Source organism: Centruroides sculpturatus, unplaced genomic scaffold, assembly GCF_000671375.1.
Source record: "Centruroides sculpturatus isolate CEXI.00-Female unplaced genomic scaffold, Cexi_2.0 scaffold1403, whole genome shotgun sequence".
Lineage (NCBI taxonomy): Eukaryota > Metazoa > Arthropoda > Arachnida > Scorpiones > Buthidae > Centruroides > Centruroides sculpturatus.
This window is the reverse complement of record NW_019385569.1, coordinates 106,496-120,386: the sequence shown is the minus strand read 5'-3', so window position 1 is coordinate 120,386 and position 13,891 is coordinate 106,496. Positions and strand designations below refer to the sequence as shown.

General features: G+C 33.4%; 1 protein-coding gene across 3 annotated transcripts in view; it reads right to left on the bottom strand.

Moving 5' to 3' along the window:
- LOC111640203 (high affinity cAMP-specific and IBMX-insensitive 3',5'-cyclic phosphodiesterase 8B-like) overlaps positions 1-13,715 on the bottom strand; it is an 86,790-nt gene extending 73,075 nt beyond the window's left edge. The window contains exon 1 of one of the 3 annotated variants that reach the window (XR_002759234.1): positions 13,256-13,715. Coding sequence is in view for 2 of the 3 variants with exons in the window: in XM_023386203.1 (XP_023241971.1) it covers positions 13,256-13,450 (195 nt within the window). In the remaining variant the exon portion in view is untranslated. The remainder of the gene's footprint in view (positions 1-13,255) is intronic. The other 2 variants (XM_023386203.1, XM_023386204.1) reach the window with 2 other exon arrangements.
- Positions 13,716-13,891: the final 176 nt, after the last annotated feature.

Genomic DNA, 13,891 nt, shown 5'->3' with positions numbered 1-13,891 from the left:
CTGATAAATTCCTCACTGTCGTTCGTTTGTCCGTCTGTCCTTCCTTAATCTCGAGAACGGTGTGTTAGATGATGAACGTCAACAAAAGGTATAGAAAGCTTAGGGATAGAAGGCCCCGATTAACTATATACGAACTTCCGAAAAATACCAGAAATTACGTCATTTCGATTTAAAAATTTCCCCTGAAAGGAGTTAGATAAATGACCGGCAAGACTCGATTGTTAAAGGAAAAGTATGATGTACAGGGGCAAGATACTACTAATTTGAGGTGGAGAGCATATATTTTAAATTAAAATTAACTTTTAAAAAAAAATCATTTGTTTTAGAGGAACATAATTGCATTAATGAACCAAATCAATGATGACCGGAGGGAAGTTTATCGGTATAAAAGGGTTCGATATTCGATCAGATACGACGCAACTGGAAATATTTATATGCAGGCGTGTATACATTACAATCCGTAGCATCGTCGCTATAACTAATTTAAAATAAATATAATAAAATGTATAAATTGTTAAAAAATTTAATGAAATAAACGGACATCCACCGAAGCTCAACACTTCCCATCCCCTTGTCGTAATACCCCTTCTTCCCCCCTCCCAGTTTAGACGTAGTTTATGGATAGCCCTTTATGTCTGTCTTGCATATAATATATATTACATTTTACACAGTACATACTACTGTTATGGTAGCGAAATTAACTATTATCTCGATACCTGTGACGAATCAAACCGAAAAGTAATCATCTCAACAGTAAAGAGTTGGGACAGATACGTTCCTGTTTTCTATTACAAACTTTCTTTTTCTTTATCATCAATATAATTCGATATTTCTTACAGACCTACTTTATACCGACGTACGAATAATGAATTAATTGTGTGTTCTCAACATATATCATTGTTACGAAATGACTCGACAAATCTAAATATAATTATTTCGAAGTTTTTATTTGCACCAGCACGCGATACGTTACAAGCATTTTTATTTCTTATAAGAAAGAAAGTAATATTGTTCGTTTATTCGATAGACAAATTCTCAATAAATAAATAAATAATTTAAGAATGTTTTATAAGCAAAATTAAACACGAGTTTCCTTATCATATAGGACAATTTCGAGGAGTCTTTTCTTCTTTGTAGAAGTGCTTTTGGACTTTGTTCGTTTTCGATACGCCAAATGTAGATTAATTTACAAGAAATATCTCTAGTATAAACAATGTTAATAAAGATAACGTAAAAATAATTCTGTTTTTAAAGTGATTTTCTTTAAAAATATTACTCTATATTAAGTCACTAATAACATTTTTTTCCCCAAACGTTTATTCATAATTCGGAATTAATTAAATCGTATATATAATAATACAGTTAAATACACATAAGATAATTATAAAAAGCCAGATAAATTTGAAATATAATTACCTAAATATAATTTATAGATCAATTGAAACTTGAAATAAATTAAATTCAAAATACAGTAACTTAAATAATATTTACGATATACATGTAGGTCTACTACTAATTGTATAAGTAACTTACATATACTATTTGTATAAAAATTGTATGCGTCCTAACCCCCTGCTGATAAATAATGAATACAACTACTGTTTCATTTTATTTTTTTCCTCTTGTAATTGTATTTTGTTTGCTTGTTGTACAGTGTAAGTGCAGCTGAAAAAAGCCGCACTATGCTCCCGTCCTTGAATATTTTGTATAATTTAACAAAAAATAAAATATTTGGATCGGTTTTTTTTAAATTTTCTCTTCCACAACCCACACTATTTCGGTTCTTTTTTAAATTCAACAGTTAACGGGAGTGTTTCGATGTATTATCAACTAAAAACGAATAATTTTGTTTCCTTTTTAAGAGCATTATTTATTTGCTTAATGAACTATCGATACACCTTCTGTTGCTGAGAAATGTTTATTAAATAAAATACTAACGTTTTCAACATAATACAATAGACCATTTTTGGGTGTAACTGTAATTATTTATTTATTTATTTAAATGCAATTAAAGTAGTCCGTTAAATCGAGGTTTTATTGTATATTTACAAGCATATAAATTTAATTTTAGTTTGAAGCATTTTTTTAAATGTTAGAAGTATATTATTACTTAAAAGGGCGTCGAAAGGAGCCATTCAAGCATTACATCAGCCCGTTTTTTTATCTCTCTCCCCCATAATCGCCAGTCACCAGAAATCAAGGTATCTCCTCTCCTCCTAATTATGTCATCAAGTCAGGAGTTAAAACCATTCCCAAATACACAGGAATTATTTAAAGATCATTTTGTGATGACTGGAGACGGATATAATCTTATTTCATCAAATGGAATACTCAATTTCCCTCTCCATCGTCAGCAACCATCAAATACTAACGAATTCCCTCTCTCTTATAAAGTACTGACGTAATACTTGAATTGTGCCAAATAGTAAATGTGTAATTAAAAGTAAGTATAAAAGGTTGTAGATAAAAGAAAAAAACACTTGAATTATAACATTTACGATTAATTTAACCATGAGATAGTTCTATTATTTTGAGGAACGAGATGATTTAATCTACGAAATTACATTCGTTATATTTTATAATTCAAAATGGCAAAGATAAATTAGAGGTCGCTTAATCGTCCTTTAACCAAGTAAATAAATAACGAACAAAACAACAAACGTAGATAAGGTAGTTCCGTTTGCGGATGTACTATACAGATAATAACGGATATCTGCCGGTAAAGCTATTGATAAATAGCTTTACTGATAGATAGCCCTAAATTATCCATGTAGATTACCGGTTTTAAGATTAACAGATTCCCGAAATTGTCGTTAAAACGAGAAGTCGTAAATCGAATTCTCATTTCTTCGTTTAGCATCTTAAACTGATGAAATACAGTTTGATCTGTATCAAATCGTAATGCGATGGCCAAAATACACACTTATATATATATATGTATTTTGGCCAGTTAATTATGGCATTTCATAAATCATATTAGGAAATTTATAACGGTCGTAAAAGAGTGAATCTTCTGTGTAAATATATACTGTACCTACACGAACATGTGAAATTGCCACTGTGTTCCTCATCGACCATTCTTTTAATAGGTCATTCACTTATCAAGTGGGAGTGTCTAAACACATCGTAAACAAATGTCTATTGTTATTATAATTTATGTTAGATTAAATTCTATTTATTGAGTTTTGTTATATAATATTACATACAATTCTCCTTCCATAATAAAATATATTACGTATATTAACTGGTCAATACTTTACACGAGAATTTTTAATTCGCTTCAAACTACCGATTAAAAATATATGAATATTTTATGTATATTTATAATAACAGCCAAATTTACATGTTTTCTCCCCGATTAACCTGTGACAGATTTAATAATAAGCTGAAGAAGGACAGACAGACATACAGACGGACGGTATAGGTCTGCAATGTGAAAATATAACCCAATAAGCGACCACTGAGGGTCTCCACATTGTTTTACAGATTTATAATTATTTATTACTTAAAAGTTTGTAATTAATAAATGATAACTCGTAAATAAAAATGATAAATGTTCTGTGTTTTCGTCGTTATAAAGATCGATAATGCTAAAGCGCTATAGGCCTAATAATTATAAGAATGATAAAGGAAAAAACTAATAGAAATTATTCGTGGAAGTGAGACGAATTAGTGTAGTTAAGATGTATTTCCAGAGTATTTTAAAGGGAATGTTGAGAAATATTGTTCACCTTTTCTTATATAATTGTGAAAGTGTGTCCAGTGTCTAATATGTCTCTGGATATAGCAACATGCCACAGATAAGCCGATAAATCCCAGAATTAGTAAGCTTTTCTAAAAAATATAAATGGAAAATAAGGCAATAACACAAATCTTATATCTCTATTTATTTATTTCAATCACCGTCCGATCTTAATCGGTAAAAGTGTTCAGTGTGCACTGTACTGTACGTTTGTATGTCATATAATTTATCACACAACAAGTGGCGCAATGGTTGTGAATTATAATTGAAATAATGATATTGATGTTGTAATTGCATAAAAAAATATAAATTGTGAATATTCATTACAAATGTTAAATCTTAACAACATTCCTTCCGTAGTTCTTTTTTTGTGGACCGAATATACAGTAAAACTAGAGACACAACCGGAGGTTTGATTAACGGAATATGACAGGCTCCTTCTCTCATTGTCTGCCCCACAGTGGACTGACCGAGCTGTGAAAAAGATAGGAAAGATTCTCAGGAGGAAAATTTCGTTAGAGACTGCATCCTCGTGGATAATTCATATCTTTATCGCAATACGTTACATCACAGATAAACCTGGAAATAAAATCAATTCCAAAGTACATTCCCGTCGGAGCGATAAAGATCGATCGCTTATCCTTAAATTTTATGTTAAATCGTGACTTTTACATCACCGCTTCAGTTAAGATTAATAGAAAGAGGAGCGGATAATTCGCCATTTTTATACCGAATAGAACAAATAAATAATAAATAAATAGTTATTTATTTAATAATAATTCTATAAAAAATTAAAAATTAATATTTTTCTAGTTGTATGTAAAGTGTGTAAAATAATTTTATAATAAAACCTTTATAATCCTTAAATATTTCTTTACATAAAAATCCAATTTTTCCTAATCCTCTTATAAGTAAAACGAGAAATAAGTAGTCTATTACATTCGACATTATATTAAATTCATTACTAAAACACGATTAAAATAATAATTTCTTCGAAAATACCGATTATAATCGACTACGCTTAAGCAGATTAATAAATTAGTTTGGTTATTAATTTCGTTCTTTCTTCACTACTTTTAGAAAATAATTATGTTAAATCTTTTCTTAAATGTATCAAAAAATTCGGGAGCGTGCAACATCCATTATTAGAGGATAAAATAAAATAATAATGCACAAAACTCGAGCAAAAACCGATGTTTCGACTAGCATACACTAGCTTGTCACGCAAAACGGATCGTTGACACAGTAATCGATTGCTACCTTATTTTGTGGTTATAGAACGGATAGAGAATGTTGACAAAATTGTATAGATAATCGGGTATTGACAATCCGACATAAAATCGTGGATTATTAGGCACGAGTTAGTGTTTTAATGTCGATTCGTGCAATGACATTCTATAGCGTGTGGAGAATTCCTGTAATCTAGTAAGAGGTCCGACCTGTTCGCTAGAGATTTCCGAAGATCAGTCGATGGTTATCAGAGAGATCGATAAATTGCTAGGAATTCGCTGAATAAATTTACATTTTATTAGATTTAAAAATATAATAAGTGCTATTATCTACGAGAAAAAAATTCTTAGACACACTTATACCGTAACCAAATATCAAAAATAACACTAAGAGTTTTCATTTAATAACGTCAATATTGGTTTTATTCCATTTTCTCCATTACTATTTACCTACAAAGTAGCTAAGATTAATAATCGATTCTTCATATTTAATAAATCATTCGAGATAATAAGCTTAATCGTTAATTATCGACAATGAAGTAAAATAGCAAATTACGCAAAAACTTACAGTTGTAATTCATTTTGGTAAACAACACAGGGGATCAGAGTTCGAATCTGATAAGGATTTCCATAGTTTAACATAGATAAAATGACATTTCTCGTACTCTTACTAATACACATTAACATTGTCGTGACAAATACTTTAAAGCCTTTCGATTGTTTAAAAATAAAAGGAAAAAAATTGATATAAATTGCACCATCGAAGTCAATTTAATTCGAGTGAAGTATCACTAAATCCTGTCTCTCTATCTCAGTTTGTCTATCGATTTATGCAGATTCTTGTCAGAAGTAACTTTTAACTGGAGAATAGTTTTAACTAATGTTTCCGAATTCGACCATAAGAATTTCGATCATTATTTCAATTCTAAAAATAAAAGTATTTGTCTTTTTCCGGCTTCGGTTTAGGCTCAATATTCAAATACTGGACTATAAGAATATACTGTATATAGACCTTTTTTTATATACTAATTACTATTTTTCTATATATACTTAAATCATTAAATTATTATACTGTACTATTATCTACATTACTGCCCATGGCCCTTAATGGTTCTCAGTCGACCAGTATGGTTATATCTAAATTAATTAATTAATAACTCTGAAAGAGAAAATGGGACATACATAGCTGCATGGCAAATAGAAATGGCGAATTGGAATCCCGCTCCGGGTCAATCTTTTCTACCAAAATATTCTAAATTAAAAATTAATTTATTTTTAATCGTTAAATTTATTATGAGATGGCGGTTTAACCTCCTACCTCTAGTCAAATTGTTTTGTATCCGATTATTAATTAGTCTTAATATAACCCGATAAAAAATTCGGCGGATCGTTTGATATTATAAATATATGGGATTGTTGTATGAATATGTTATTATAAATACGAAATAATTAATACTGTATAATCGTTATAGGTACGCACCCCTTAGTAGACGAGTGGATAAAACCACTGAATATTGGTAGTTGGCTTGTGGATTTGCCTCTGGTCAACATGGAGTTTTCCAGGTTTTCTCCACTGTTGTAACACCTGAATAAGAGCCACTTCCTCTTAGAAAATCCTCCCGGAAGGCATCTCTCTCGGAAAATAGTCCACGTGTCGCGTTGCCTTATACAAACAAACCGTTATACAAAGTAAGATGTATTGAGTAATGGATGTTTCATAATTGATAAATTCAATATCTTATTGCTTCTATGTAAATCGAACATAAAATGTTGACGACATTTTGAATCGCATATCGATTAACAATGTAATTTCTGCTTACAGTATACGAACACTTAAACTAATTTTAAAACTTGGAAATTTATTAAATCTATCATAAAACAATCTATATTTACAACATACATTAATATTTTTTGCGTAAGATATTTTCAAGTTTTTCGATTTTATAACAAATGTTTTAAAAAAATATTCCAATTTATTTAACTAATAGTAAAAATGAAGAACGAAATAAATAATTATCGAGGTTACCCCTTCAACTATTAAAACACTTCAATAGTATTCTGTCTAAGAAAAATCGTAATTTACAGGACGATCGATTAAAAAAAGAAACACCATTCGAAAAAAATATTAAAATAGAAAGCGTTTTAAAATATTAGTAGGGTTTATTTATTATAAATAAATATAGTTTATTTTAAATATAGTGTTGTAAAACAAAAAGAATAGAATGTGCACAGCGATAAGATCTGTCAGATAACAAGATTTGGTCACAGACCAGTAGCTAACGACGTCATAAAATAGTCCTTCCAGTCATATTTCTTCTTTGTAGTCGTTCGTCATCAATTATTTCTCGTTTTGTGTCTGATTGTTTTCGAAGAGAATAATTATTTTTCATATATCTTTTCGATGTCGTATTGAATTTTTATTTATTTTATTTTATTTTTTAATTTTCGGGGGATTTCACGAGTGGATTATAGAATATAGTATCGCTCGGTCGAGGGTGTAAGGTTACACATCTCGATCACTGTCATGATTATAATTTATAGAATTTTTTACTCGATCTCAAGAGAGCAAGTGCCCAGTTGTTACCCTCTGTATGTTAAGATAATGAATAATATAATTCCAACGATTATGAATTATTTACAATGTACTGTAGTACAATACACGACGGTAGAGAATTGAAAGATGTCGATAAATAAGTAACTAAGATCAATGAAATAACTCTCAGTTATATAAATTTTAAACTGAATTATTTATACTAGAAAGACAATAAGCTTTTGCCATAAATATTATATATATCCTTCCATCTGAAATTTCATTAAAATAATTATATTTATCTTTTTAATTTATAATGCTAACAATAAAAGTTTAAAGTAATTATGTTAGTAGCGAGAGAAACATTAATAGAATTAATAGAAAATTATAATTTAGAGAGAAAAAAACGACTTTTAACATTTAATTGAATGACAATCTAAATATAGTAAGAGTTATATACAGTAGAATAACTCAGGTTTGTAGACAACATTGGTCACTGTATATAGTCGAGTAGTGTTGAAAGACAGGTTATTTTCTAAAGAATGTCAACATCGATCGTTACAATGACAGAAAAAAAGGACTTGTTTTAACATATAAAACGTAAACAGACAATAAAAGGTCACTGCGCAATGACGTTTTAACACATTGACATTTACAATTATGCGTTACTTACGTCCATAACTCTCTAATTATTTAAGAAAAAATAAACACTTTTTAAATTTTTAAGCCTGTATTGGGTTGTAAAATCTACAATAAGTGCACGAGTAATTATCCCCGTAATAAATATCATTCCTGTGTTGAAAGGTTCCTTTCTTTTATGACAAATTCTTATTAATGATGTCTTCTTATTATTGAATTTAGATTTAAAACAATCCAGCAACGAGTTGCTTAACTTTCCCGGCAACGTTTAAAATGTTGGTGGCATCATTTATTATGATATTTTATTTTTAAAAACTTCTTATATTTTTAATTATTATAAAATGAAAATAAGCTTAATTTCAGGGTAGGGATGAGTTTTATAATAAAAAATTGTAAATGATAATAACGAGTAAAAGCGTTACTAATCTACTCGAGATATGATACACGATTTCCTTTATCTCTCCACCCCGTCGACCTTTAACCACCAAAATTTAATAGCATCAAACCCTCTAAAACACAAACCTTCCTGAAAAATTTCAGAAATTTTCGACAAAAAGAACGGGAGTTATTAATGAAAATTTTCATACAGCTATTAAGGCACAATTTCATCCTTCATCATTAAAAAATAAGGAAACGTAAAATTACTCTAGAGATTTCAGGAATCTTTCATTAAATAAATACGAGAAATTAAATGAGGAAAGGAAGCATTCGGTTTGCTAGTCACAAATGAAAATGCAAGTAAACAATTGTTTGCCAGATGACAACTTAATTTAAGAAAAACGTAAGGAAAACTACTGTAAATTATTATTTATTAAATATAATTTTATTACGCTAAAATTTAAATAAATAATGTTAATTATCCTTTACGTGTAAGGGTGACATAAATGTCCTTTATTAGTATTTTGGGAGTATGGCCCATTTGGATTTCTAGCTTTATGCTACATTTAACCGAAGTATTTCGAATAATAATTATAGATATATAAACATTTAGGACAAACACTGTTTAACATTATTCAAGATCGGAATTGGAAAAGAATAACAGGGAAATATATACACAAAGTATTCCACACATAGTATATAGCAAAATAGTTGTAATTTAGGCCACCAGAGAAAAAGTGGCGTTGTCATTCGTATTAAGGAACATTCTACGATGTGGATTTCTATACAAGCAATAACGCTGCCATCTTTCTTCGACAATATTTGGCATTACACTTTGCCAAAATGCAAACTGAATATAGGACAAACACTGATTAACCTATCCTCTAATCAATAAAAATCTAGAACTGGTTAAATATAATAAGTACAGTACAGCTCACATTTATTATCATATTTTTAAAACTGAATAATGTAGCATAAAGTTTATATAAAAGCAATTGGGTTGATAATAAATAAAGATAATAAAGATAGAACTGGAAGCAAATAAGATAAACTACGATTAGTCTATACCAATTTGATCACGAAGCATTTTAGTATATCTTTATACAAAACTGAGAAATAAACGATACGTTATATTAATTATACAACGTATCGTTACGCTAAGAAACCCGGAAAATGTTACGGACAAAAATAAACGGAGGAAGTCTTACAAATTGCATTCGATGTCGACAACATCTCAATACACTGAGAGTTTTATGTAAATAAAATAATCATTATTACTGCATATCTAATGCGTTTCGACAAAGGTTTGAATCATCCTCGCAATAATTTCTATTCAAAATAATCGACAAAATATGAAGAAAGTCTATGCAACTCTTAAAACATGTTTTAAAATAAGAGCGGTACATAAGACGGTGCTATAACGAATAGGCCATATTCGGTATAACGCAATAATTTGATACAATCTACCATTCCACACTTAAAATTCATAAAATTTAAGAGATATTTTTAATAAATTTATACTTTTACAGAAAATTGCACCACTGCCAACAAAGAAGTAACTGCCAATGCTTTATTGTTTACTTTGTTCCTTTGTGTCTTCGATCCTTGCATTTGAATGAGCTGCTAATCCCATCAAATAAAGAAATAAACCGACTGCTAGTAGATCGTAATATCGATATTATTGTCTATTCACAGTAATGACGTATTTTCACCAGCACTACCCCAAAATCCCCGAAGCTCCCTTCTGAGAAAGATAAAGGGGAGAAGGAATCTTCCTCTCATTTCGAAACACGAATTTTAATCCTTGAAATATTTTAACCGAATCAAATTGTATAACAGGGTGCGGTTTATAACTTAAAAAATTGTCTATCTTTTAACAATTTAATCCGTATTTCAGATCCTTTAAAAAAACTAAAAGCAATTGGTTCATTAGAAATTTCACTCAATTAAAAATAGTTAAACATGTTAATTGTTATTTTCCATTCTATAAAAAAATTAATGTGTTTTGCTAATAATTCAGAGTATTAGAAGAAGAGATAATAAAAAAAACAAAGTTCAAGAAGTAATACGACTTAATCTCTTATTTTCAATTGCCTGATTAATAAGTTCATTTACTTGTAAATTAATAGAGAATTTTTCTAATAAAAGTTTATAATTATTTATTTAATTAAGCGACCAATTAATCAGAAATGGATAACGTCCAAAATGCTTATTGGTGCATAACTAATACGTAGTATGAAATCAGGCTCTTAAAACTGTCTTGAAAGCCACTAATTATAGAAGAATTGTCATCGAATCACCAACGGCAGATTTTCCCATTATACCAAATATTATTACTCAAATAAAATATTTGACTCGCGATTTGTAGTTAATAAATTTCGAATCCAATTCAGGCCCACCACAGGGGGGAAAAAAGATTTGCCATGGCTGAAGTAGTAATAGCATTAAAAACTAGAAAACGATCTTTCGAACAACGTCTCTCTATCTTAAAATGTAGTAAATCTTCATACAAGTTTTATTTTCGGATAATTATCCTTCTAACCATTAAATTTGTACAGTACTTCTCGCATAAAAATCATTAAAATTGACGATAATTGTGCAATGTAACGGAAACCGAAAGACGACACGCGATTCAAAAATAGAAGAGGAAGAAAATGTCACGCAATGTTGTAAAGTAAATACACGGATCCCTCCTTCTTCCGCGATTTATCCAACTTTTCAACTCGAAATTGATTAAATACACAAAATTAAAACACGTGAAATTGGGGGAGGGAGGGAATTCGAACATGACGATTTCGAAACCGGAAAAGGATGACGAAGTATGTATAATCACGTTTATAATCGTATTTATTAGTATTTCCTTAACGATTTTGTACGCATAAATTTATTTTAAGTTATTTTCGTTCCGTTAATTTATTTACCGGTAGTGTCGGCCGTTTAAAGATTAGAAGAGCGCGACTCCGATCCTCTTAAGTCGACGTCTCCTAGGTTACTAAATCCTCTTAAGCTCTCTCTCTCTCTGCGACACAACGCAAACGCTCTCCACCTCGATTCTCGGATTTATTTAGTCGATCAAAAGAGAGTTAAGGAATTTGTCTCTATAAACGTTGAAAATAAATAAAAAAAAACAAATAAAAGAAGTAGAAACGAGACTCGAATAATAGGTAAATAGAAATAGAAGAGTTATAGAGGAAGGAAACGGATGGAGAAGGTAAACACGTTTTCGTAGCGACGGTGTGTGTTAACCTGTTGGGTCGATCTCGGACATCTTCGGAGCGATCAAATTTTGTCGCTTAGGAAAGGCGACGAGCGACGGAAGCGACGGAAAAAGATCTTGGAAAGAAAACTACGCGCGTATGTTCGGCTCCGTTTCTGAAAGAAATTTAAATTCCTCCATCTACTTCTAACCTATTCACTCTTTATCGAGGACGATAACTTCCGAAATACGGTTATTATTTCTCTATTTAACGATCGATCTCTGTCATCGGATGATCGAGCTATTCATAATTTTCCAGTTTACCGAATGCAAAACTTTGTTTTCTCTCGCTTTTGGCAAGCGAAATGCGACTAAATAAGAAAAATATTCTCAGAGGAAACGGTCCGGCGATTCGAAAAGCTACGAGTACTTTTTTTTTTCTTTTTTTTCGGATATTTCCGAGCTAAATCTACAGTCGATCGATCTGAGTAGATCGTCGTTCCGAATGAAGTGCCGAGGGGAGAAAATCGACCGGAAATGATCCTTCCTCATAATACGTAATTACAAAATCTGGCTAATATCTAGTCGCTTCGTTTCCCTTTCCGCTTCTCTCGTTTACGTCGCTATTAAATGCCGATTTTCTAGCATTAGACTTAATGTAAGAAAAGGAGACTTTAGCGACAATTATTTCTAATAGATGCGAGTCGTTAGCGAGCGAGTTACAGACTCCTATTCAGTCCATCGTCGCGGCTACTTCCGACCGCCTAACTAAAGCGACGCTATAAAAACGACGTTTCTTGGTTTTTATCGCGTCGCTTTATCTCGTTTCTTCCGCCGTAAAACGTTATCGTCTCGGTTTTCGTTCCGTCCGCCGTCGACCGAGAAAAATCGCCATTCCGGATTTCCCTATCCACGCGCGACCAACCGACCGTCGTTCCTCGTGTCGGCGCTTTCATCGCGTGCATGGCGGAAGACCCGCGCCGCGATAACTACGATCCAGATGGGTTCTTTGTTTTTCGATCGGACCAGGCACTTCCGTAAACTTTATTTTCGAAGAAAAAAGTCGATAGAAAAATGAAGTCGAAAATATATTTATTGAAGTTAGGACGAAATGGAAATAAGATAGTGGAAATTTGAATAAAGACGGAGAAAAACGGCAAACTCCGAAGGAAGATGTTTGGATGTTCCTCGTCTCTCGTCGATCCCTTCGTTCCCTAAAAGAGACTTGGCTCAAAAGATGGAGTCTCGCGGACGAAGACTTTCTTAATTCTTGCGAAAGAAAAACTTAAAACCGAAGTGGGACGGACCTGCGCTTCTCTAACGTCACCCGAAACGCTCTCTTCGCCACGAGTCGTTCGGCGTCGTAGTAACGCTTCGTCTACTTAAGACGACCCGGAAGAAGAAAAAGTCGCGCCTTCCGGTATTCGACCACCCCCGACCCGGCGACCACGACCGAAGAGATAAGAACGCGTCGCCGAAGAATTCGAGCTCGGAGTCGACCGCGCCGCGTCGATATCGGCGATGGGAGGTCGAAAACTCACCTGGTCCAGCGCGTCGCTCCCGCGCCGGCGGCCGGAGCGAGACGAGAATTCTTCCTCCGACGTCGCTTCCGGTGGCGGGTCGGTGGCCCGGAAGAGGCCGGGCAGGCCCCGGGTCGCCGTCGATCCGCTGCGGTTGGAACCGGCGCGGTAGAGGACGGCGCCGCGTTCGGGGCGGAGGCTGGGCGCGCAACCCATGGTCGGCGGAGGCGAGTGGCTCCGTTCCCGCCTCCGATCGACCGGAAGAGTCGGCGTCCCTCGGTCCCGACGACGAATAGCCGCTTCCTCCGACCTTCGACGCTTTCTCCGCGATCTACTTCCCGGCGATCGCTCTTCCTCCCTGGTCGTCGACTGCGCGATGGCGGTTCCTTCCCGCGGCGCCCGCGCCACTGCGCAGTCGCGTCGCCGCGTCCGCTTCCGCCCCCTCTTCTCCGCCCAGCGTGGCGCTCCCTCCGCTCTGGCCTAGGGCCGACGGCCTTCTCCGCCGGATCCCCGTCCCGACTCCGTTCTTCCGTTTCCGGCCACCGGTCCTCGGTCGTCCCTCTCCGCGGGCGCGCTGCTCCGGTGGACGACCGACGTTCCGCGGTATCGGCGGAGGGAGATAAAGTCGCGCGCGTCGGTCGCTAAGAAAAGGAGATT